The sequence below is a fragment of the Caretta caretta genome, chromosome 11, assembly GCF_965140235.1.
Source record: "Caretta caretta isolate rCarCar2 chromosome 11, rCarCar1.hap1, whole genome shotgun sequence".
NCBI classification, from domain to species: domain Eukaryota; kingdom Metazoa; phylum Chordata; order Testudines; family Cheloniidae; genus Caretta; species Caretta caretta.
This window is the reverse complement of record NC_134216.1, coordinates 51,971,458-51,999,054: the sequence shown is the minus strand read 5'-3', so window position 1 is coordinate 51,999,054 and position 27,597 is coordinate 51,971,458. Positions and strand designations below refer to the sequence as shown.

General features: G+C 41.1%; 1 protein-coding gene across 1 annotated transcript in view; it reads left to right on the top strand.

Moving 5' to 3' along the window:
* The first annotated feature begins 7,481 nt into the window (after nucleotides 1-7,481).
* Nucleotides 7,482-27,597, top strand: part of COL5A2 (collagen type V alpha 2 chain) — a 167,606-nt gene continuing 147,490 nt past the window's right edge. Inside the window, exon 1 of the mRNA XM_075118014.1 lies at nucleotides 7,482-7,806. Coding sequence (XP_074974115.1) covers nucleotides 7,698-7,806 — 109 coding nt within the window. The 5' untranslated portion in view covers nucleotides 7,482-7,697. The remainder of the gene's footprint in view (nucleotides 7,807-27,597) is intronic.

Genomic DNA, 27,597 nt, shown 5'->3' with positions numbered 1-27,597 from the left:
CTTAGTTCCTTAGGACTACATTAAACCAAGAGATAGACAACTAATTGCAATTGAGGGGAAGGATGGTCTCGTGGCTAAAGCAGAGTGCTGGAGTTTGGGAGATATGGATTCTATTCCCAGCTCTTCCACAGACTTCCTGCAGGACTCAAGTAATTAAAAGCCCATTTCTCTATTTTATTTCAAAGGGGACAACTCACATGATAAAGGGCTCCAGGATTAGCCTGTTATCTCTCTGTGCCTTAGTTTCCCCATCTGAAAATGTCCCTGCTTGATGGGAGTATTTTGAGGCTGAATTCATTCGTGGTTGTAAAGTGCTTTCAGATCAAATGGAAGCTGCCATAGAGGTATAACCTATTATTAAATGTTCTATATATTTAAAGCTATAAAACAACTTCTTAAAGACTACGAAATGATATTGGTGAAATCAGCTACAACACATTAAAAACTGGCATCCCTCTCATATTTTGAGTAAATATTTAGTAACATGTCTGAGTGCACATTTTTGCCAGCTTGATACAAGTTAACAAAGTATAGTTAACTCAGAACTGTTTCTACATGTGCAACAGAATGGGAAAGTTCTTCATGCTATGGTTTAAAGAAGCCCTCAGGTGGGTACAGGAATTTTAATTATTCAAACATGTGCATGCTCTGAAGAATATTAAGCCAAGAATTGCTTGTTTTCTTTGGCCTGGCCTAGAATTTTAACTTTTGGAGCCAGCTAGAGCAGTCTTATATACCCCAGCTATCTGTGTCTCTGCCTCTAAGAGGGCAGAGAAGTGTTACTCTGTGCCAGCAAAGGGGAGGAATTTCTATTCTCTTATGCTGCCCCTAACTCTTTAGTGGTCCAGGCTCCCATGGAGAAATCTAGACAACACCATCAATCTTCCCTGACTGATAAGGAGGGCAAGCATCTCGACTTATTGGTAAGGAAGGACTTCTAGTCTCCAGTTCAGAATAGCTGACTACCTAGCACTAATGGCTAAGTATGACTTCCTGAACTATTCAAAAGATGCAGACTTTACTGACAGATTTATGCATTAGGACAGAGCTGTCATAGAGCTCCCATAGAGGAAGGCAAAATAGTTGCTAGGACCACTCTTCAACCAGCAATAGATGCAGCTGACACATCTTCCAGTGTGATAGCTACTGCCACTGGATTGCACATGGAGTCGTGGCTTCATGCTTTGGAGTTTCCCAGAAAAGTTCAGTACACTACTGAGGACCTACCCTTTGAAGAGACTCATCTGTGTAATCAGAAGATGGACCAGTCTTTACATGCATTTAAGGACTCCAGGGCCATGCTTTGCTCCCTGAGTATATATACTCCTACCCTGAAAAGAAAATTTCATAGGCAGTCTTACAAGCCTAGACTGATGGGTCGACAGTTCTACCACCAGAGACCTTCTGAGCCTCCCCTTAAGAGGAGAAGATTCAAAACCCCATTTCCCTGCACCTTCCACAGCAGGTTCCGCGTCCCAGTCCTCAGCTAAACGTTATTTTTGATGGGAGCTTGAGAGCTGCAAACCACTAAGTCCAACACCTCCTGATCTTCATGCAACCTTTGGGGATCATCTAGGACTCTTTTTTCAACACTTGGAGTACAATAACAATGGACAAATGGGTGCTGAACATCATCCATTCTGTCTATATGATAGAGTCTATGTCCCTACCCTGTCCAAAACTCCCATTCCCTTTAGGGGGCCACTCTCACAAGAAGATTCTCAAACAAGAAGTAGAATCCCTCTTACAGTGAGGAGCAATAGAGCAGGCTGGTTCTCAGTACTAAGAGAGGGGTTTTTACTCAACATACTTCCTAATACCCAAAAAGGGCAGTAAGAGACCCATTCTCAGTCTTTGCCATCTCAACTATTTTATAAACAAATTCAAGGTTTGCATGGTCATGTTAGCATCTATAATTCCATCCTTGGAAAAAGACATGTGGTTTACAGCTCCTGACATGGAGGGTGCCTACTTTTACATGGACCTTCTCTCCTGCTCTCAGATGCTTTCTCAGATTCATGGTGGACTCTGACCACTTTCAACACAGAGTACTCCCTTTCAGCATTTCTACTGCCTCCCAGGTCTTTAGCAATGTGTTGTCTGTAGTAGCAGCCTATATCAGATGCCTTGATTTCACTGTCTTCCCCTACCTCAACAATTGGCTCCTTGTCATCAGGTCATGCCAAGAGGCTTATGTGTCAACTTCGACAATGCTGCAACTCCTCTCCTCTTTGGGGGTCAAATGCTGAAAAGTCCATTCTCACCCCAACACAGACTTTAGACTTCATTGGGGTGTCCTGAAATTCAATCATGATAAGGCTTATCTGCCAACAGACAGGTTTCAGGCTATGAATGAGCTCATAGATCAGGTCATAAGCAACTCTTGAATATGTGTCAAGATTTCTCTCTGTCTATCCTAGGTCATACAGCTTCATGCACTTATGTCACACCATTTGCGAGTCTCTGCCTACAGGTATGGCTTCAAACAGTGTACTCATTAAAATGGCAGTCCATGAACACCATAGTGACTGTTCCCCCAAAGTGATATCCATTTTATGGTTGAAGAATCCCTGCCAAGTATGCATGGGGGTTCCCCTGCTTGCCTCCTCACTGGATGGGGCAGTCATTACAGATACATCTCTGTGGAGTTGGGGAGCCCACATGGACAACTGTAGAGTTCAATGCACCTGGACATCTTGAGAGTTCTGGAGTTATGAGCAGTTAGATGGGCTTGTGAAGCACTTCTTGTGTTCATTCAAGGTCACCATGCTTAACATCACAACCATTCCCCTGTGTGCAGAAGCAGGCAGTCTGTTGAATTGGTGCATTGGCAATCAGATCACCCTGTACCTCTAAGAAACCAGAATGTACAAGCGGACTCTCTGAGCAGACACTTTGCGGTTGATCACGAATGGTAGCTATATGACTCTGTGCTGAACAATATTTTCACTTAATGGGGGACCACCACCAGGGACCTGTTCGCCTCCCAAACAAACAGGAAATGCAACATATACTGCACCAGAGGAGGCCTAGGTTGCCACTTGCAGGGCAACACTATTTCTTCCATGGTCAGACCAGCTGAACTATGCTTTCCCTCCACTACCACTCTTGCCTCTGGTTTTACACAAGATTCGGCAGGATAGGGCATGCATCATCCTCATTGCCCCTAGCTGGCCCAGACAGTTTTGATTCCTGAACCTCCTATGCATGTCATCTCGGGCACCGATCGTTATTCCGCATTTCCTGATCTCTTGACCTAGGGGAACAGCAAGATGAAGCAAGACCAACCCAGGTCCACTTTATCTCAGGGCTTGGTTTTTGTATGGGCGTTTTCTTTAGAACAATAATGTTCTGAAGCTATATAGAGCATCCTTGCTAATAGCAGGAAGGATTCATCTAGGAAATGTTACCTAGCCAAGTGGAAGCGTTTAGCTGAGGATATCAAAGACATATATCCACAGAAGCTGTGGATAGTCCTCTTATTTTGGACTGTATGCTTTCATTAAAGACAGCAGGTTTGTCCATCAGCTCCTTTTGGCAGCAATCACAGGGCTACTCTATCTTCCTGCACCCATTGACTAGCAGATTCTGGAATGGTCTAATCAGAATCTTTCCAGCTATTAAAAAAAAAAGCCTCCCCCCCGCCAATGGGACTTCAATCTTGTTCTCTCAGTACTCATTATGCCTCCATTTTGAACCATTAGCTTCTTGCTCCATGTGTCCCCTTTCCATGAAGGTTGAATTCCTGGTAGCCATCTCTTCAGCTAGGAAGGTTGGTGAACTTGGAGCACTGATGATGGATCCTTCTTACACTATATTCCAAAAGGACAAAGTTTCATTGTGTTTACACCCTAAACTCACCCCCAAAGTAGTTTGAGTTTCACCTGAACCAGTCAATTCACCTTGTGCTCTTCACAAAACCACATGCATCCTCAGAAGAAAGGAAGTTATTTGTTTCCATAGCAGAAAGAGTCAGGGGTCAGGCTGTATTGTCTCAAAGAATTTCAATATGGATCTCAGGATGTATTTTGTTCTGCTATCAGCTGTCTAATCTTCCCCCCAGACTCAGAGGATAAGAGTTCATTCCACAAGAGCATAAATAGCATCCATAGCATCACTTTAAGAAGTTCTTCTCCTTGATATCTACAAGGCAGCTATGTGGAGTTCCAGTCACTTGCTTATGAATCATTATGCCTTGGTACAGGACTCCTCTGCTGATGCATCTTTCGGAATGGCAGTCTTCCATTCTGCTCTGCCACCTACAACCTTGCACCCTCCTCCTATTTGAGTGCTACTTGTCAGTCACCCACAATGGAATTACACATAGAGATCAGCACTTGAAGAAGAGAAAGTTACTTATCTTAAAGTAACTGGTGGTTCTTCGAGATGTGTGGTCCCTGCTTGTATTCCACTACCCATCTTCCTTCTTGTCTGCTTTGGATCTTCTTTGATTTGCAGTGGAGAAGGAACTGGAGAGGCGGTCAGTCTGCCCCACCCCTTATTTCCTTGGTTGGAGGCCAGAGGTGAGCCAGGGTGCAGGTGTGGACCAATGGACACTGCTTTCAAAACTCTCTGTTTCCAAGTGTATGGTGCGCATGCATACCCCTCAGTGGAATACAGATAGGGACCACACATCTTGAAGAACCTCCAGTTGCTATAAGGTATCAAACATTGTCTTTCTGGTTCACATATTAACATCCCACTTTTGAAAGGGGAAATTTCCTAGAGATCTAAGTCCAGTTTTTGCATCAAATCTCAAACTAATTTGTTTCCACATTTGATACCAGCAAACCTATGCAAATGGACACAAAACCATCAAACCAAAACTAACCTATGGGCTAGGAATGAGATCTGGCTAAGGGAAAGCTGAGTTTTATAAAACAATAACCTTCTTTTGGACTCCAGGGCTTCTGAATCAGTTCTAACGAACATTTGTGATATGCTTTCAAACTCTTTGCACAGCTCTAGAGAGGACCTTCCCTAAGCAATTGCAAACCACCTGATCCCTTTGTTCTTTTTCCTCCCACAGCTACCTTTCCTAACCCAAGGAGACTGTGGCCTTGCTACCTAAGCAAACACTGTAAGACACACAGAGCCCTAAAAGACAGCAGCAGGTAGGAGTGATGGAAGATTGGCAGGGAGAGGATTCACTGCTGGAGGGGGATTGGAGTGAGGGGACATGGAGGGCTACAGGGAATTGTAGGGTCCGCCATATTTTGGGATAGGGTAGCATCTGAGATCTTGGGACTTATCCACAGAGAACGTCATACTAGAGCTTGTCACAAAGCAGGAGAAAAATGTGAAATTTTCATCCCTGGTCACAGTTCAAACTTCAACAAAAAAATTCACTGGAATTTTGAAAAATTTTGACCAGCTCTATTTCAAATCTTATTGAAAGGTTCCTTGTTAGTGGAAATGCATTTTGCTTTGTGGGGACAAGTTTTCTGTGTATTCTTATGGTCATTTTTGTAATAAGATCATGTAGTAAACTGTCCCCAGCTTATTAAAAGTGTATATTTTCTTATGCTGTGGACTGGTTTGCCTATATGTACGTTAGCAGCACCAGCCACTGGCAGCTAACTAGAGACTGCTGTACGTATTCTGGCAATGCTGAGGATTTGTTTACTGCTTCATAATGAATCTATTGTTGCTCCTAATAAGTAGATGTATTTAATATTGAGGCTAGAGTTTGCATGTCTTGTTTTTACTCTGCTTGTAGTCCCGTTAACCATGGCAAGAATTATTTAAAGGAGACAAGGAGATTATAATGTTAGCTGTTACTGTCACTGTCTGAACAGGAGTAACTTGTGAAGTGTGTGTGAAATACTTCCTGGGCTCAATTCTCCCCTGCATCAAAGTTCCACTTGGTGCAGGGGAGGCGTGGCTATCAGGGAACAGATTACGCTTTCCTGATTCTGTGCTGGTCCAGACTTGGTGTCAGCTTAATGGTTGCTCTAAGGCCTTTATGCCAGTGGAGGTTCAGCATAAAATAGCAGTGCTCTGCCATAGCCCAGCGTACTCCTCTTCTCTCCTTCTTTGGCACACTCCTTGTGCCGTATGTGGTGCAGGAGCCAGTTCCAACAGCTTTTCGACAGCGGGGAGTTCGCCTGTGTCACAAAATGCAAATCAGTTCTGTGATGATTACAACCAGAGCTGGTCAACATTGTCCAAATTTAACTTTTTTGAAACACTAATGGACAGGAACATTTTTATAACATTTTTTCTAAAAAAACAGCTAATTGGGCAAGTCGAAAACATTTACATTTGAAATTTTGATGGGGGAAAAAGGGACAAATTCTTCCAGGAAAATATGAACAATGTTCCTGTTTCTTTTTTCTTTGACCAGCTCTAATTGGGGCCTTTGTCACCTTCCCCATTTGCACTCAAATCACGGCAAGAAAGTCTACCTGTCACTGCAGCCACTGGGAGCGGGATATAGACTGTTGCTCTGGCTGTTCCAGACTGTGACTCCCTGGCTGCTGAGGCTGGGCTTTACCTTTTCCCCTTCAAATGAAGGATATAGCCTCTCCCAGCAGATGGGATTAAACATTCCCACCCAGCAGGAGCAGGTGATCCCATCCCAGAAATCAGGGGGACAGGGTTTGAGCTTCCCCAGCCCCTGAGCTATGTTGGGAGGATGAGGTAAAGAAGGGTAGAGTCTACTTCCAGTGACTAGTTGGGTGTAGAGGTTGCAGATGGTTCTCTCCCAGGATCTGAAATGTTAAGTAGAGCACTTTCTCAATGGCTGAATGGGAGGTGAGGATTTAGGTAGATCCTCTTCCAGTTGCCAGGGGGCAGAGGCACATTGACCAGGGAAAGGTAAGTAGGTAGACCACCATTCTGGCTGCCAGAAGAGTAGAGCTTCTTCCAGAAGTTTGCAATATTCAGGGATCTTCCTCCCAGTAGGTAGGGCAGAGGGTAGAGATAGCCCCAGTAACTTGGGGGCAGATAGGCGAGAGCCCTTTTATGGCTGTCCAAGCAGGGTAATCCCCCTTGCAAAAAGTAGCGGGGGTTGGTAGCTCTCCTGGTGTCTCAGGGGGCTGGGATGGTGATAGACACGGCAGCAAACTCAGAGGGAGGTGGATCGTTTAACTTCCACTCAGTGGTGAAAAGGGAAGGGGAGAGCCTCTTCCCAGCAACTTGGAAGGGGTAGAATCCCCTGTCAGTGGCTAAAGACGGGGTATATACTCTCCTATGCTGGGCCCCTTTCAGCAGCCAGGAATGTGTGTAAGGAGCAGACCACTCTCTTCTCCGCAGCCTTTTGTTCAAATACGTTTGGGTCTCTTAATAAATTGCTCTGATACATTATCTTTACTGTACCGCAGCAGGAAACGATCCTGAAAGTGTATTTGTAAAAGGGAAAGTTCAAGGAAAAGTGAAGCTAGCTCTGATTCGGTTGTTCACCATCAATCAGACTGTTGCTTGGCAGGGACTGGGTGACTATGAGCCTGAACAAGCTGAAAAGGGGCAGGGAAAGAAGTGGAGGCAGCATTCTTCCTATTTAAAGCTGCATCACTTCAAAAAAGTGTTTGCAGACGGTGACCGAGCTGGTGCTGAGAAAAAGGGGTTTGCAGATCTTGTCCTGGAGCTAGTGCTGAAAGGAAAAAGATCCCACAGCTGACTTCATGGTGCTAAAATAACCTTACGTTTTTGCACTTTTTGCTGCCCAGGGAGATACACATGTCTAATATTTAGACATGATGGCAATCTGGGTGCAAACAAGAACTTTTTTCATTCTTGCTGCTTTATTAGGGCAATTTGTAACAACAAAAGCACAAGAAGACTTTCAAGAAGAATTTGAGGGTGGTGAGTTTCCTTTTTTCTTTGTGTGCAGTGTGTTTATTGCATAGTTTGGATAATAAGGGCAATAGAAAGCCTGTGGGATACTGTAATTGTGAGACTTTTTGGTTTAAATGCGGAGAAGGGGGCTGAGAGGTTTCCACCTTGGGAGTCTGATCGGAAGACAGCTGAGTTTTTTAAAGCTGGAGCTTTGCAAGGTTCCCAAGTCTCTTGCCTTCGGTGCATTGTTTTGCAGATTGGGGGAGAACAATTAAATGCAAAATGTTTCTGTGGCGCATTTAGGAATAAACCCTGTTGCCTGGCATTAACTCCGTGTGGGGCTGGGGAGACTGGAAAGTTTGAACAAAAGAAAGTGCTTGGGATGAGACTAAATGCAGTCTCTGGGGTTGGAAACTAGCCTGAACAATCTGAACTGAGTTGAGAGAAGTAAACACAGAAGCCTTGCAGGGTGGAGTCTTTTTGCACTGAGCTGCATCTGCTTTATTAAATTCTTTGTTTTAGGGAATTTTCTTTCTTTCTTTCTTTCTTTCTTTCTTTCTTTCTTTCTTTCTTTCTTTCTTTCTTTCGACAGGATTTGATGGAATCCAGGCTTTTCTTGCATGGTACTTCCCCACCCTTTTGACTTTCTTATCTGGACAGTGATAGTTTTCTCCAGGATGTTTGAAGTCAGGAAGCAAACTTAGTACTTCACTTATGTGGCATGGCAGGCTTTATGTTCCTTTATATTTAATATCATGTAACTGCAAGAAAGTGATGGTTATTCAGGAGACTTTGTAGTGGCCTTTTCCTCTATTTTGCCAAATCCAGATGCATTCGTGTATTATGTCTCTTTGAAAAGGGTAAAGACTAGTTATATTTCATCCAGTAGGTATAGTGCCCTAGGTTAGGTTTCTCACTTAATAAATCATGGCAGAGGTTAATGGAAAAAGATGTAGAAATGACTAATAGAATAAAATTCAATATAAATGACAATGATTTTATTGCATCCTATCATGCAGTTTCCTGTTTGTTTGTTTTTTTGTTATGTTTTGTTATTAAACCCTCTCCCATAATCTGCAATACAGGGCACTGCATAAGTAATGGCAATTCAAATCCTAATGAATAAAACAGTGAAACTATTTTGAAAATGTTTGCAGTCCTGTGAGAGAAAATGAGATGCTTATGATTCTGTACGTTGTATAAGAAGCCCTATAGAGGGAGCACTTTGTGTAGTTTTGGGAGTATATTTCATATGGTTGCCATAAAGTGGGACATATCTTGTACGTTTTTCAGATATAATGGTAACTAGAAAGGAAGAACCTATTATAAAAGCCTAGATGTAGAATATCAGACTATTAAATGACGAACACGGAACTTCTAATTTCATTTATGACCTTTCTGTAACTTTTTTTTAAAAAGGCAAATTTTAATTGAGATTTTTGCAGGCATAATGCATGCCATTTATTTGCTCATTGCTATTAAGGGAACTGTGGGTTAAGCTCTTGATGTAACAACATATTTTCAAATGCACATTATATATACTGAACTCTCAGTAAACAGTAACGTGCATTTGATAGGCCAGATTATGAAATGTGTTATCATAAGATAACTTGTCTCTTGCATCATTTTCAGTTATTGCTCTTTCTGCTTAAGAATGCACTGGCTTGTGTTTAGCTTAATTACATGAGGAAACTCCTCCTGCCATGCTCAGTGTAAAAAAGAAGAACTATTCAATTATTTGGAAAGAAAATGTGTTTGTATTGAAGTAGGGAAGGAAATTCATCCCTATAGTTTGTTTGTATCTCAGTCTGGTGCACTTGTTGAATTGTATATGAAAAATGACATTAATTTCTGATTAAGAGCCTGATTTAGGCCCATCAATGCAAAGAAAATTCACAGCTTAGTTTGTCCTTAGCTCACCTTGTTGTCATGCAAGTTACTGCAAGTTTCTGAGATCAGTGCATACTGTCGTGTACTGTCAGTGATTCAATTCACCTCTTCTTCTACCTTTTCCCTTCTCCCTCCCCCCCAAAACTGCCCTGAACTGCTAGAGAACCAATGATAGCAGGTGTTTGCCATAGTTCCTAAATTACAGATGTATCTGGGGGGAACGTGGGAGGCGTTTTGGAAATCTTAGCTTAGAATGACTACCAGTTTTGCTGCTTTTGGAAAAAATGGAGAACTCTCTGCATTGATTTAGCATTCCCACACTAAAAATATAAAATAAATAAATAAAACTCCTACAAACAGGGAGGAATGAGGAAAAACACACAACTTTTGCTAATATAACTAACAGAATGTATATGGGGCTCAGCATGAGACTGGGGTGCCCGAGTGTGTGGAAGAACAACTAGATTGAAAGTAGTAAAGCAGGTAGAAAATTCCTGAATGGATTTCAAAGGATGACTAAGTAGATTCACTAAAGGACTTTTAAAAACAAAGACATCATTTAACAATTCTCTGTGATGCTAAAAAATCACTTTAAAATGAAATCTGTTTCCCTACAGAATCTTTCTTGCTCAATGCCAGGGCATAGCGATTTGTTTTGGTAAGGTTGCTCATGACAAGATTACTTGGTTGGCAGTAGTTATGTATGATAAAGTCATGTTAAATGCATGTTAAAAATAACAAAAATTTCAAACATATGGTAAAATAATGGTAGGCCTAATTATGGGACTAGCCACCTTGAGAGTGTTCCTTTAAGCATCATTTGGAAGTGCAGTTTGATACCATGTAGGTAAGTGTGCTATAAATGCCTCGGTAGAGAGAAGGATGCTGGTCTTCAGTCTAAATTCTGTATATTGGTCCAGGCTAGTTTAGGAGTGCAGGAAGGCCAAATGGAGCCCACATGGTGGCTGGAATTGTGGTTTGTGGGCCACACATTGCCTTCCACTACTTGGCCCTGTAGTGAACATTGGGAGTAGGCATTGTCACATATAGTTAAGGTCCTTTTCCTCCTGCCTTAGGGCTCAGCATAGGGGAAACTGTTGGAAGAACCATGGCATGCTCTTAGGCCAGTAGTTTTCAAACTGCGGGTCATGACGCAGTACTGGGTAGCGGAATGGAAGACACTGGGTCGTGGCAGCTCTGGTCAGGACTGCCGACTGAGCCGTTAAAAGTCCCATCGGCGGTGCTGCCCGACTAAGGCAGGCTAGTCCGTACCTGTGCCGACATCGTGCTGTGCCCCACAAGCGGCCAGCAGCAAGTCTGGCTCCTAGGTGGGGGGGGCCACGGGGCTCCACACGCTGCCGCAGCCCTGAGCACTGGCTCTGCACTCCCATTCGCTGATTCCTGGCCAATGGCATCTGGGGTGGGGGGTGGTGCCTGCGGGCGAGAGCCGTGCGGAGCCACTTGCATGCCTCTGCCTAGGAGCCAGACCTGCTGCTGGCCACTTCTGGGGCACAGCGTGATTCACGGTGCCAGGACAGGCAGGAAGCCTGCCTTAGCACCCCGCATTGCAGCGCTGACAGGGAGCCGGCCAAGGTAAACCCGTGCCCCAATCCCCTGTCCCAGCCCTGAGCCCCCCCAAACCTGCACCCCAAACCCCTCATCCCTGGCCCCATCCCCAGTCCAGAGCCCTGCCCCCTCCCACATCCTGTACTCCTCATTCCCAGCTCTTTTGGGTCACAGGCATGAACAATTTTCTTCAACTGGGTTGCCAGAAAAAAAGTTTGAAAAACCACTGTCCTAGGCCATTCCTTGCCTGTGCACCAGCTCTCTGCCAGTTTCCTTAAACACCCATCCTTAGTGATACACCACAAGAGTTGTTTCATGAAAACTAGAACGTCACTTTCTTCACTCTTGCTTGTCTGAATCTGAGTTGGGATACTGGGAATTGCCTCAATGCAGGAAGATTTATAGTCTCGTCCAAACTCCATCTGAATATAGAAGTGCTTACCTATGGCAATAATTTCCTGGATTTCTGTGTGTTCCTATATTCTCCAAGTAGTTCAGTTTGCTTCTCTTGCCAGTTTTGGTTAAATTTACTCCAAAATATGGAAAATTTCCTTGCCTCCTGCATGCATTTCAATGTCTTACACCTGTAACATCCCACATATTGTGAAGTCAGTCCCACTCCCACTGAAGGGTGCTTTAGCAGGATTGGGCCATTTGTTTTTTCTTGTTCTTCTGAGTAAGCAAGCTCTTAAAAACTGTGGATCTTCTCAAGCAAGATCCTCCCACAGAGAAGGTCTTTTCCCTTTGTGACACTGTCACTCCCACCCTAGGACTCAATGGAGGTTTCTCAATAAGGTTAGGATCTACACAAAGGAAAAAGAGATGGAGTCTGGCCAGAGTGGAGGCAGGCATGAATAGCACTGTGTGGGGTGGATGTAGGGCTAGAAGATATGTACATTGTCTCCTCACTGGCCTCACAGAGCTAATCTGGTGTTTTTTCTTAAAACCTTAGCTCCTGGAATCATCTGATTACATGAGAATCTCTGCTTCCATTTTTTTTCCATTTCTGGATCTTATGGTGGCAAAAGGAGAGTTGGAAAATATGACCCCTAAAGGCTATGGATTTGTCAAGAACAAATTATGCCAAACCCATCTAATTTCCTTCTTTGGCAGGGTTACTGGCCTAGTAGATGGGGGGAAGCAGTGGATGTGGTATACTTTGATTTTAGTAAAGCTTCTGACACAGTACCACGTGACATTCTTATAATCAAACTAAGGAAATATACTTTAGATAAAATTACTATAAGATGGGTGAAAAACTGGTTGAAAGACGGTACTCAAAGAATAGTTATCAATACTCACTGTCAAACTGGGCAGATGTATCTAATGCAGTCCCACACGAGTCAGTCCTGGGTCTACTAGTATTTAATATTTTCATTAAGAACTTCAATAATGGAGTGGAGAGTATGCTTATTACATTTGCGAATGACAACAAGCTGGGAGGGGCGGCAAGCATTTTGGAGGACAGAATTAGAATTCAAAATGACTTTGGGAAATTGGAGAATCAGTCTGAAATCAACAAGATGAAATTCAATAAAGACAAGCGCAAAGTACTGCACTTAGGAAGGAAAAATCAATACACAAATACAAAATGGAGAACAATTGGCTAGGCAGTAGTATTGATGAAAAGGATCTAGGAGTTATAGTAGATCACAAATTGAATATGAGTCAACAATGTGAAGCAATTACAAAAAAGGCTAGTATCATTCTGGGGTGTACTAAGAGGATTGTCATATGTGAGATATGGGAGGTAATTGTCCTGCTGTACACAACACTGGTGAAGTCTAAGCTGGAGTAATAGTGTTCAATTTTGGGTGCCACACTTTAAGAAAGATGTGGATAAATTGGAGAGAGTCCAGAGGAGAGCAACAAAAATGATAAAAGGTTTGAAAACCTGACCTATCAGGAAAGGTAAAATAACTGGTCATACTTAGTTTCAAGAAAAGAAGACTGAGGTTGAACTTGATACCAGTCTTCAATATGTCAAGGGCTGTTATAAAGAGGATGGTGGTCAATTTTACTCCATGTCTGCTGAAGGTAGGGCAAGAAGTAATGGGTGTAAACTGCAGCAAGGAAGATTTAGGTTAGATATTGGGAAAATCTTTGTAATTATATGGGTAGTTAAGCTCTGGAATAGGCTTCCAAGGAGGCTGTAGAATCCCCATCATTGGAGGTTTTTAAGAACAGGGTGGACAAACATCCATCAGGGATGGTTCAGGTTTACTTGGTCCTGCCTGGGGATTGCATGGGGCTGGACTTGATGACCTCTCAAGGTCCCTTCCAGCCCTACTATGAAAAATCAGAAATTGAAGAAAGATTGGAAATTTATTTTAAAAATCTCATGATATTTTGGGACCTGACTCATGAATTTTGAACATGTGTGACTGGTAGTACTGCTCCTTCATCTGTGGAACTATATAGAAAAAACTCTGCAAGGGGAACCTCTTGGAGATTTCCTCCCACCATGAGAGAGGGCGGTCTAGTTCAAAGTTATGAAATCCGCTTGGAAGAGAGAGAGTGTGGTTCACACAAGTGATGCACATCTGCTGAATACTTGGAAAAGATCATAGCTACTCAGGAATTTAAAAATAATTGTGTGCTTTGACTTATAGTACTGGAATTTTTACCACAGTGTTTATAAATACAGATTATTGCCATAGAAACCACATCATCATCTCATCTCTCTCCCTGTCTCTCACACTCCCATGCACCATTTATTGTTGAATGTTAATTTTCTTAAGTGTTAATATATTTTAATATTAGCAGAGTTAGGAAGGATTTGGCAACCTTGTCTTATAAGATTTCAGGATCAGGTCCATTAATATTGTTTATTAACATAAATTGCAAGGGCCATTATGTGAACTTGTCAGGAACCTACTTTTCCCGTCTTACATTCTTTTCTTTACAAAAATTGAAAAAATAAAACTTCTGCCAAACAGCAGTGACTTTATTATATATTTATATAGGAAAACCCATTTTAGAAACAGCATCATTTTTCAGTGTGGTCCCTCCAGATTTCCATCTGGGTTCGCTGAGCCATAGGAGGTTAAATGATTTGCCTATGATCAGGATTAGAACCCAGGCACTCTCTGTTTTCCCCTTTCTCTGTTTAAACAACTAGACCACACAGCATTTTGTGAGAGAAAAGATATAGTGGGATTATGGGAGGGAGGGGGCGGGGAAGAACTAGTTACTCTGAGGAGAGGTAAGAGTGATTATAATGTGACAGTTCTTTTATGTAATTTTTTGCAGTATACAGAGAAAGGCAATGAACTGTGTTCCAAGGAATAAAAAACAGAGCAAATTCCAGCTTCAGACATGTGATCAGTCCTTATATGTACATGAGTTTAGGTGCTTTCTGCTAAGTTTCTGTCTTTGTGACTCTGGAGCTTAGAACTGTAGATGTTAACTGTATGTAGATGTTAACTGTATGTATAACATAGGGTGGAATGATACATGCATTAACTCTATATATAACGAGAAAGGAATGAACAGAACTGTCCATTTACAGAAATATACATTCTATAGATTTTGAGGAAATCAGGTACTACAGCCTCAACTTGAAATAAAATGATTAGAACATACTCCATTTACACTTATGTGACATATAATGTCTCTCAGGAGGATATGTAGCTACATAGTTCACACTTTTAAACAATAAAAGGTGCTTCTGAGGTGACACCATATTTCAGATATATACAGTCATGTCTTGCCTCCAAGATAGTGGTAGGATTATTACAGTATTGTGTGTTGTGTGATGTTAAAAAGTTCCCAGATAACAACATTTGAATCACTTGTTTTCCGTACTTCAGGAAATTATGCAAGGATTTTGCAGACTGGAGCATCCTTAGTTAGGATAAAGGAAACTTGCAGAATTAAGTCTGCTGCTGAGCAACCATTGATAATGAGAAGGTGCCACTGTTTAAAATCTGTGACACAACATCTACATAAAGTAACAGTCCTGTTTGTGGAAGGCATACTTTCTGCTACATACTTTCTGCTACTCCTGCTATGTCTCTTTTGGTTTGCCATGGTATATTCACTAAGGCAAATTAATTCCATGGTTTGTTAACATTTTATTCCTGATTCTTCTGATTTTGGGTCTGTCCTTTCTGTCCATCTCATTTAGCTCATCTATTTTAATGAGTTTTTTTAATTAGCATCCATTATTATAGTGTCTGATGACCTGTTCCAAATGGGTGGCTTTCCCCTGACTTCAGAAGACATTGGATGAGGCACCATAGTACAATCCCAATGGCACTAATCCTAGAGGGAAAGGGCTGCAGGATCAGTCCCTAAGGACAGTAGTAAATTTAGTATCTCTTTTTAGGTTGCCTGAAATATTACCCGAAATAGATTGCAGTAAAATATGTTTCAGTATTTTAGCATTTCAGCTAATAGGAAATATTTGTTACCTTTTCAGAATTCACTGAAGAGAACACATCCAATAAGTTGTGTAAATGCTGTATGGAAAAAGTTCAATTGTATAATTGCCAAAGATGCACAATTTACACTATTTAATATAATTGGACATGTTCCAAATTTAATTAACCACTCAAAAGACCCAGATCACTTGTTTGTAACATTTGGCACACTGTGATTCTTTTAATCCAAAACTATCTTCTGATGTACTGAACTATCTTAAATTTGAATGAGTCCAAAGTGAATTTTTAAAATTTAGCATAAATGATAATATGGAAAATAATTACTAGTACTGGGAAATCTAAATCCCCACACTAGGTTTCACAGTAATTTGTTAATGGATCTTTAGGAATAATAATGCCATGATAAATCCTCTTACTGTAGACTGAGGGACATCACATTGATGTGTCTGAACTTACCTGAAGTCCATTTAGGGTCTGATGCCATTCCCGGTGAAATCAGTGATTACCCAATGACTAGGATGGGAGTTTGATCGGGTCCACATCGAATATTTAAAAATTCAGCATCAGCGAAGGTCCCAAATCAAAAACTCAGTTCTAAAATCTGGAAAAGAACTTCAGAATCTTTGAAAAGTCCAGATACGAAGGAATAGTTTCATCTCTATCTCTACTCAGGAGTCACTTCACTCAATTTAACATAGAATCATAGAATATCAGGGTTGGAAGGGACCTCAGGAGGTCATCTAGTCCAACCCCCTGCTCAAAGCAGGACCAATCCCCAATTAAATCATCCCAGCCAGGGCTTTGTCAAGCCTGACCTTAAAAACTTCTAAGGAAGGAGATTCTACCACCTCCCTAGGTAACGCATTCCAGTGTTTCACCACCCTCCTAGTGAAAAAGTTTTTCCTAATGTCCAACCTAAACCTCCCCCACTGCAACTTGAGACCATTACTCCTTGTCCTGTCATCTTCTACCACTGAGAATAGTCTAGAACCATCCTCTTTGGAACCACCTCTCAGGTAGTTGAAAGCAGCTATCAAATCCCCCCTCATTCTTCTCTTCTGCAGACTAAACAATCCCAGTTCCCTCAGCCTTTCCTCATAAGTCATGTGTTCCAGACCCCTAATCATTTTTGTTGCCCTTCGCTGGACTCTCTCCAATTTTTCCACATCTTTCTTGTAGTGTGGGGCCCAAAACAGGATACAGTACTCCAGATGAGGCCTCACCAATGTCGAATAGAGGGAAACGATCACGTCCCTCGATCTGCTCGCTATGCCCCTACTTATACATCCCAAAATGCCATTGGTCTTCTTGGCAACAAGGGCACACTGTTGACTCGTATCCAGCTTCTTGTCCACTGTCACCCCTAGGTCCTTTTCTGCAGAACTGCTGCCTAGCCATTTGGTCCCTAGTCTGTAGCCGTGCGTTGGATTCTTCCATCCTAAGTGCAGGACCCTGCACTTATCCTTGTTGAACCTCATCAGATTTCTTTTGGCCCAATCCTCCAATTTGTCTAGGTCCCTCTGTATCCTATCCCTACCTGCCACCGTATCTACCACTCCTCCCAGTTTAGTATCATCCGCAAATTTGCTGAGAGTGCAATCCACACCATCCTCCAGATCATTTATGAAGATATTGAACAAAACCGGCCCCAGGACCGACCCTTGGGGCACTCCACTTGATACCGGCTGCCATCTAGACATGGAGCCATTGATCACTACCCGTTGAGCCCGTCAATCTAGCCAACTTTCTACCCACCTTATAGTGCATTCATCCAGCCCATACTTCTTTAACTTGCTGACAAGAATACTGTGGGAGACCATGTCAAAAGCTTTGCTAAAGTCAAGAAACAATACATCCACTGCTTTCCCTTCATCCACAGAACCAGTAATGTCATCATAGAAGGCGATTAGATTAGTCAGGCATGACCTTCCCTTGGTGAATCCATGCTGACTGAATCCATCACTTTCCTCTCGTGTAAGTGCTTCAGGATTGATTCTTTGAGGACCTGCTCCATGATTTTTCCGGGGACTGACGTGAGGCTGACTGGCCTGTAGTTCCCAGGATCCTCCTTCTTCCCTTTTTTAAAGATGGGCACTACATTAGCCTTTTTCCAGTCATCCGGGACTTCCCCCGATCGCCATGAGTTTTCAAAGATAATGGCCAATGGCTCTGCAATCATAGCCGCCAACTCCTGTAGCACTCTCAGATGCAACGCATCCGGCCCAATGGACTTGTGCACATCCAGCTTTTCTAAATAGTCCCTAACCACTTCTTTCTCCACAGAGGGCTGGCCACCTACTCCCCATGCTGTGTTGCCCAGCGCAGCAGTCTGGGAGCTGACCTTGTTAGTGAAGACAGAGGCAAAAAAAGCATTGAGTACATTAGCTTTTTCCACATCCTCTGTCACTAGGTTGCCTCCCTCATTCATTAAGGGGCCCACACTTTCCTTGGCTTTCTTCTTGTTGCCAACATACCTGAAGAAACCCTTCTTGTTACTCTGTTACATCAGCATAAGCTGTAGTCAGGATGAGCATAATTTATATATTCAATTCTCTAATAGGTGAAAGGACACTTATTTTCTTTGTCCTTTATCAGATCTTTGGGCCCTGAGAGTGTTCCGTATTGTGATCTATTGTTTGACTGTTTTGATGGACAATTTTTGTTTTGACTCTGTTATTGTGCATTATTCTTTGACTGTATTTTTCTCCTGCTTTAAGTTAATAAAAGGTCACATTAATTTAACAGTGTGAACCAGTAAAAATGAACTCTGTTCCATATGGATTGTTTAACAAATAAACTAATTATATGGATTGTTTTATATGGATTGATTCAGACCATTCTTCTTTCCAACATAACTCTTATTAATGTCATTTGGAATTACACAGACATGTGGAAAGGAGAATAGATCCTTTAATAAGTGTATTACTGTCCTCTAATTACAGCTAAGCTTAACCATTATATTCAAAGTACTCATATTTTAAAACACCTTCCTTGTTCTGTTTCTGAAGAGAAGAAATGCCTGCTCTTTTCAATTTAGTCCTTTCCCAGTTCTCTGTTCTAAACTGAATTGCTCCAGTCACTGTACTTACCAGGAATGCAAGGAATGTTAGGAGCACATTATAGATAACTTCTCAAAAGCCTATGGGGTAAAATACATAATTATGAGTATGTGCTTTACTTGCTAGCCCTGGGTCAATATGTTTCAGCAATGGCACTCACAAGCCTGTAAGCTTTAGGTCAAGAAGAAATTCAGAAAATGCTAACGTGGCTCTTTACTTCCAGAATATCTCTGCTAGGGATCTGCATTCTTTATTTGTTTGCTCCTGTACAAAATGATTTGTCATGGTAGAAACCAATATCTGTGTTGCGCTAAAAATGATTTTGTATGGGTCATTTACCCATCCATTATAATTTAGCACGGAACTGTACTTGCAGTGTACAGAATTGATAGAGTGCACATGTTGAGGTCAGTAATGCCCACTTGCTTCCTAAAAACAGGATATAATGTATTATGTTTCATTTTGAGTAAGATTCACCCCTGTCCACACAACCCCCTCCGCCTCACTGAAATCTTTAACATGTGCTTTCAGTTGTGTGGAGAGCCTTCCTTTCCTTGGATTTATGCATGTGGAATTTTTGTTTCATAGGCTTATTTGCAGTTATGAAAATAATAAAATACAGGAAGGTTTGGATGCTGATAAACCATTGGCACTTATGGGAATTAAGATAAAATATCGAAGCTGTTACTTATCGTGATCTTTACTAACTAAAACACAAAGTTGCCATTGCCTGCTGTGCTGGTGTTCTTATTGTGAGAGACAACTTCAGCATTCCATCATCCCATCAGCTCATGCTGCTGAGAGGTCATGTGTTATATAAGCATGAAGTTTAAGACTGATTATCAGAGGGCCAGTGGTATGGCAATAGTATGTTGATCTCTTATGCGGGAGACCCATATTCATGCACAGTCTTATATTAAGATTAACAGTCATGTACTATAAGGTTCTATATTGGCTGGTGAAGGTTGGGGGATGCAAATACTGGGCTTGGTCTCTGGAGAGGAGAAATGTTGACCAAACTGCTAGGAGACCTGCTGGATAATAACTGGAGCCTTACTGCAATTACTTCAGCAGCTGTATGTTTTTCTGTAGCTACCTGCAAAATATTTTAGGTAAAAAAATTCATCTAACAGAGTTTATCTCTATCTTATATAGAGAGATTTCCACAACACTTCCTGTCTTCTTTAATGGAATATAAATAACCTCACAGTATTTGATTTCTACTCTTTAGAATTACAGTAACATAGGTGAGTGTGAGAATTAGTTTTCATGCTGTGCCTGTGTTCTCTGGATAATCTCATGGTGTTTGGCTTTCAATTCAACAAGGACTATTCCTATAGTACTGTTGGTTATAATCCATACTCCTTTATATAATTCAGAATATTGGAATATTTCTTCCAAGAGTCTAGTTCAGGTAAAATAGACCCAAGATTGAAATATTTACATCTGGGAAAAAGTGAAACATAAGATAAGTCAGCAGGAAATTTTCCTTAAGAACATAAGAATGGCCGTACTGGGACAGACCAAAAGTCCATTGAGCCTATTATCCTGTCTTCTGACAGTGGCCAATGCCAGGTGCTTCAGAGGGAATGAACAGAACAGGTAATCATCAAGTGATCCTTCCTTTTAGTGGAATTTCTTTTCCCTTTTCCTGGGTACATGTGGTATCACAGTGAATTTCAGAAGATATTTTGAGTAGACACAAACTGACTGCCCATGGTTAATCAGATTAAATATCTTTCCAAGAGATTCTGGAAGAGAATGCTTGATTGATTTGTCAGTTCTCTTTCCACCCTGAGTTTTAATGCCTCCAGGCATTAAATATCCAAGTAGGTCAGGAAATGAACTAAAGTGTAGAAATATAGACATAAATCTGTTGGCAATCTGAGTTAAGACAATTTATCTCCAGTTCAGTTTTTCACAAATAATTTCTCTACTTCATTCTGTCAAATCTTTAAATATAATGAAAGCTGAAATAGAGATTAGCTGCTGCTGTGATTGCTACCCTGTGACAATTATTTCGGTCTCTTTTAGATGGCTATCTCAAGATGTTCTTTCCTTTGCTTACTTTGAATGTTTAGATTGTCAAATGTTATAGTTCATATGTTAGATGCCTGGTAACAGTATCCTGTGGCATAGTAAGTGTTGTTGAAAGAAGGAACTGAAACATTACTAACTCCTGGAGGCTATGGTATATAATTAAGGATCGTCAGGTACAGTACATCCTGTCTTGAATGTTCTTTGCTATTTTAAGGAAAGAAATTTACATTGAATTCTAAAAGATTAGGCTCCTGAATGGAAAGATACATATCCAGGAAAAGTCCAACACTGACCGGGCAGCCTCACTAGTAGCCTATCAAAGGATGTGAATGTTCCTGAAGCCCTTTTCCCCGCAACCCTCTACCTACTGATTGACTCAGGTCCAGTGAAATGTACTTGTAAGAGGCCATGCTTGTGGAAGGAGAGGTGATCTCTTGGATACCTAGGGCCAATCTCATGCTGATCTTTGAATACTAAAATGGAAACCTTTTATTGAGTACTGTGATCAATAGGGAGCCAGCGCAGAGGCACAGTGCACTGAGGAGACACGTTCATAGTGGCAAATGTTGCTTAGAAAAGTGGCTTTTGTGTTCTGTACAAGCTGAAACTTTTCCAGGCCCAGCCTTTAGGCTTTCAAGCTTTAGGCTTAATTTATACATACAAGGATAATTTTATTATATTTTTATAAACTTTCATCATGTGTTCACCTGGGAGATCTAAGACTCAAGTTTTTGGAAATGATTGTAGATCTCTCCAAGAAACTGAGGGTACGTGATGGAGGAGGGTCCCAGAGTCCGGGCTCCAGCCTGAGCCTGAACGTCTACCCTGCAATTTTTTGGCCCTGCAGCTGGAGTCCCATGAGGCCGAATCAGCTGACACAGGCCAGCTGCAGGTGTTTTACTGCAGTGTGGATATACCCCTAGAGCAGTGTTTCCCAAACTTGGGACGCCGCTTGTTCAGGGAAAGCCCCTGGTGGGCCGGGCCTGTTTGTTTACCTGCCATGTCCCTCAGCCCGCGCCGCTTCCTGCAGCCCCCATTGGGCACAGCGAACCGCGGCCAGTGGGAGCCGCGATTGGCCGAACCTGCGGACGCGGCAGGTAAACAAACCGGCCCAGCCCGCCAGGGGCTTTCCCTGAACAAGCGATGTCCCAAGTTTGGGAAACACTGACCTAGAAGAAGAGAGAAACAGCATGTTAATGCAATTCACAGATGATACTAAAGAGGTAGTTGTTGTAAATGATTGAAATATGAGCAGAAATAATAAGATCAGAATCAATTTAGAAAAATGCAAGCTGTTATAATCCAGCTGGGGAAAAATAACCCGAAACACGTGTCAGCACGTGAAAGAAATGCTGAAAGATGCTTGAGCATGCTAATGGACAGAAAATTAGATCTTAGTTTGCATTGCAATACGGAAGCAAAAGAGAGTAAAACTATGGCTCCTATCCTGCTCTCTGCTACATGGCACAGAGTAGAGACAAACATGGTTAACATGCTCAAATTGGACAGAAAATAATAGGGTAGAGGAGCTCAGTCTTTCGTTTGTTCTTGAGTCAGCAGAAGCCCTCCTGCCCTCATAGTATGTGGAAATTTTGGGGACGTGGCTTGCTGGAACTGGAGAGAAATTGATGCATACTATCCTAGCCAACCATGAATTTTGCAGCATTATCTTCCTATCCATCCTATCCTACACATGCACACATTCACCAGACTGAGTACCAGTGCAGTTCTGTGCCTCCATCTGGGAAGAGGAGCCACAACTAAGCATAGAAAGGTAATGTGATGACTGGTGTGTATGTGTGGCCTTCCTGTTTTTGCTACCTATACCTTTGCCTGTTTGTTTCCTGGTTCCTGCTCCCTGAACTCAATGTTCCAATTCCCATTCCTTTGTATGCATCTACATAGTATTGGGTGTGTGCAGTTACTCAGGGCTTGCTGCTGCATACCTACCATTTGGGCTGTTATGTTTTGTTCCAACTGTTGCTGACTAAACTGGTTCATGGTTATTACATGTTTTGATTGACCACCTACCTGTGTTTCTCGCTTAGATTTCCTTGTGTTTTGGGATAGCTGTTCTGGGTGCATCGGAGCATAATAGGCAAGAACTTCTTATTGATGCATGGGGAGTGAGATGTGGTCCATGTTTCCCGAAGGTCTGTGTGATTGAGAGGGTATGCCCAAACATGACTCCTCTGTGGCACGTAGGACCCACAATGGTTTGTATTTTCCGTTGTTTAAAAAAAGCCACATGCATTGAGTATTGGTTTTTCTTGTCCTATTGATTTCTAAACCAACCCTCTGAAATAATAATTAATAAAAACTCCAACCTTTAAATTGTCTTTCCCACACTGAAAAATGTATCAGCGTCCTAAAGGAAAGGCTGAAATATAAGTTGATGCTTCTCAACTAGGTGACCCTCTTATAAACAAGCCAAGGCACCCCCAGGGTAGTAGTTGTGTAAAGTTCAGTCTTCTCCTACAGCATTCAGAGCCACGGAGCAGGCATGTCGAATGGGGGAACAGCCAAACCAAACTGATATATTAAGTCTTATGTGAGGCCTACTAGCCTTGACAATGTCCCTTTAGGAATGTGAAGCCTTAAAATAACATTTCTGCTGGGTCTCTCACATAATGAAATTAAAGCATAATGCATATGGCTCACATCTCATGAGACATATGGTTTCTGATTTATTGGCTACAATATATTGGATTAAATCCTCTTTAAACCACTACCTGCATTAGTTGGAGAGTGGGGGGTTGCTGTACAATGAAAGCCACTTCTGGAGACATTATGGCTGAGGCTTTTCTGTTCTTAGTATTAAAATCATAGTACTACGATGTATTTTATTATGACATTAAGTACAGAATAGTCTCACATTTTTGTCACTGAAGTCCCATACAAATATTTTACCTGCTAAAATGTTTTGTTTTAAAGAAATAGAAATAAAGTGATAGTGTTGTGCTTTTAACTTCATGTTGCGCATATTAAAAAGATGTAACATGCAATATTAAAAGATGTAAAAGAACGTCACCTCCCAAATTTGTTTTAAATACCGTCAGTTTATAATTTCCTAACATCATCCGTGCCCTTTGGTTTGGGCTTCCAGGTCATCAACACTAAATTCTTCAGAGGAAATCAGAGGTATTTCTTCAGGATGTTACAACTTAGACCAGTGCAGTGAAGTTTGGTTTTAATTTGAAGGAAAAAGCCCTTGAATTCTCCATGGATTATAATATTCTATAGCCAGGGAATATTTGGAAAGATTTTCTTTAAAGGTAATAAAGTGTCTTAATGGAGTCTGCCTGGGAACTACTTTTTAAGACAAATGCATCTGACTGGTGAAAATGATGGAGGATGATTTCCAGATGTTTAAATGCTTGTTTTGGCAAAAGTCACAGAATACTGAAACATGTTTTGGCAAAAAAAGGAAGAAAGGAAGTGAAGCACTGATGTAAGAGACATCAAGCATCGGGACAGGCAAAGCATGCAGAACATGGAAAATGGAGACATGTGGGAGAAAGAAGAGCCAACAAATTAGTATGGGTACTTTGATAACACTGAATGTTAAAACTGTAATTCATAACTTACAGCATCACACTGTAAAAACATTCAAATCACTACCGTGATGATCTTGTTACAACTTTTTCCTGCTTTCAGCTGAAAAGGTGGGCATGGCGGCTTAAAATAATTGAGCTAATCTTACATATTGTAGGTATGCTATGTGATGTTTTGATACTGTTTGGTTTTATGCCCTTGGGGTAAGGGATAGTATCTTTGTGTGAGTTTGTATAATGCCTAACACAGTGTATCCATGATTCTGATTGAAGTCTTTGGATGATATAGTAATGTACATATTAAGAAGTAACAATAATAATGTAATACTTTTGTTTGTTGGGTGGGTATATCCTGCAGGCAGCAGCTGAACCTCAGAATTAATTCAGTCTGAGGTTACCATAGTAAACCAACTTTTACTGAAGATAGGTGGCACTTTCAAGAGGAGCTACATCAGAACACTTTCCAACATCTAACTGTCTATACACTCAAACAGAACTTGAGATTGTTTGTAACAGTGCTATCTGTTGACTGCCGAGAATATTGCAGCATACATCACCTTATGTCTTACTCTCAAATGTAATGATCTGTTTGATTATCTGAACCCAATTCTTATAGCCAGCAGAAAGATCTACTTGGCCATTTAAGACCCAGTCCAAATCCCAGTGAAACAGACTCCAGTTGACTTCTGTAAGGAGGTAGATTGAGGCATTAAGCAGTGATCCAGAGGAGTATTTAAATGCAAGATTAACTTCCATGCTGGACAGGGTCCTCAGTTTGTTTGTTTGTAATTTGCAGAATTCTTGTGTTCATCATTGTATTCTAAAATGTACAGTATGAAAAGTGGAAGTAGATTTTCAAGTGTTAAGGGTGAGAATTAGAGCAGAAGCATAAAGTGGAAAAAAAGGGAGTAAGGGGAGAAATCAGATGTGAGCTTTAGTAATTTCTTATTTATTAATGGCTTTTTCAAAGATAAAAAATGAACCAGATTTTATGCTTAATGTACTTGACTAAGTACCTGCCCAGCCGATCTGCAGTTAGGAGTCAGGCGGAAGATCACAGCAGTAAGCTCTATTGACTGAGTTGAAATATGAGGTCCCTGGAATTTTGTGTGCTTGCTGGCTTGTTTTTTCACTTTGGAATAATGGAAAAACCAACCAGCTGTTTTTTTCATTGTTTTTAAAGATCCAGACCAAGCCATCAGTGATAGTACACAAATAATCCAGCTATAAATAGCTGTTATTCCATAATGGATAGTAAATTACAAATCTAAAAAATAAAATACATAACATTTTCTGTAATTTGCCAAATAAACAAAAAACATTCTTCAGAATTAGTAAATGAGGGTAAAATCCCATGTAATGTATAATTTGGAGCTTCAGGCTCACTGTATTAACTGTCTGCTGCACTGAGGTCCCTTACAATCTTGAAATCAAACTTGCGTAAAATTTCCTTATCAAAAGAGAAGTTTTAAAATGGAATCAGTGTGACAGAGAACAATATAATCTAGTTAAGAATCAGAACTCAAATACATGCATAAACCACTGAAGTTATATATGTGCAATAGATAATGGATCTCAGGTGTTCTTTTATTATCTCTAGTTCATAAGTGAGGTGGGGGAAACAAAGAGCTCATGAATGCCTAAAATATGCATATACAGTAAAAATTAGGGTCATATTGAATTGTAGAACTTGAAGAAAAGTCCTATTAAATTATCCAATTGATTTCGCTGGCAATGCATGATTGTTTGTTACAGTTCAAGAAATCTTGCTAGCTTGGACAGCTCAACTAAAATTTGAACCTGGGGCCTAGCTCCTGTGGGAGAAACATGTACCTAGATCAAAGAGCCACCTCTTTGATCATTGAGTAGTTTCCTTTGAAATCCATAAGGATCTCTATTTGTTGGGCTTGAATTCAGAATGCAGTGCTGGTTTGAAAGTCTAGAACTTTTGCTCCTTCATTTGCATACCACATTGCATCAAATCCTGTAGATTTTTTTTCTTCTAGTAATGTCTGACTCTAAAACTCCTCAGACTTCTCATATTTGCCCCCATCGAAAACTGTCTGTAATGTAAAACATTTTCATGGAGGATTTTAAACCCTGTGGGTAAGCAAGTGAGAAAGGATCACGTGGTATCCCATGGCCGCTGATTGTAAATTGTTCATACCATGGAATTTTTCTTTAGTATGTTTCTACTGTTTTTAAAACTTTGAAATAGTTAAGAAGTGGGGATAAGCACCAGTTATTTCTTTGTGGGTTTGGTTCCACTGTGTTCAGTCTGTTTCTTTGAGGCTACGTGTTGGTTTCCTAGGAAACAGCTGCAGCATGGAATTTTGTCTGTTTTACAGACACTGTCTGAGATGTACATACTTTGTGCGATACATGCTTGAATGCGATGCACTGAGAAAGTAAATGCTTGATGATTTCGGCCCCAGTTCAGCAAAGTACTTAAGAGCTGAATTTTAAGCACATGAATACCTCCACTGACTTCAGTGGGAATACATATGCTTAAAGTTACACATGTGCTTAACTACCTTACTGAATGATTACTTAGTGTGGTTTTTCTTGTTGTGGTTTTTTATTTTTTTCAATATAACATTGAACATTCAGGAAGTTATTCTTGTGGAAAAATATCTGGTTAGGAAAAATGGCATAGCAGTGAGTTAATTTAGTTACAGTGGGCTAGGTAGTTCTGATTGTGCTGTGATGTTTCTACTAACCATGTTGAAATAATAGAATGTAAGTATATGCAGATTATTTCCAACCACCATAGCATATAAGTAGAATGTTAAATATACATTATTTCTGAATATTAGAATTGTGCACATTTTTCATAATGAAACCCCAAACGAGGCAACGCTATCCTGGATGTGAGTTTTGTTAGAAATCGAAAACTCAGTTCAAGTTCATGTGATTTTGAATTAAGCAGGACTCAGTACTGAGTAACTGTGGTGGCGTTTCTCTTAGAGTCTTGTAGTCTGTTCAAATCTGAAACTCAAAGAAAAATTCAAGGGATATGAACTCCCAAGAATCAAAAGTGAATGAAGGTTTGCAGAGTACTAAAGAACAGACATGTACTGAATACTGGAGACAAACTAGTTGGCAAATACTAGAAATGCCTACACAGGGAAAGCTGAGGTTCAGATTTGGTTCTATCTACAGCTTGGCATACCTGCAATGAAATTGCAATGAGATATTTGAAATGTTCATCATCATCAGCTATAGTGCATCACAGAAAAACATGTGTCTCATGAGCCCATCCCTGGAGTGCAGATAGCCGGAGAATGCTGGCTGCACTGGGAAAGATACTGGTCTCTTCAGGTA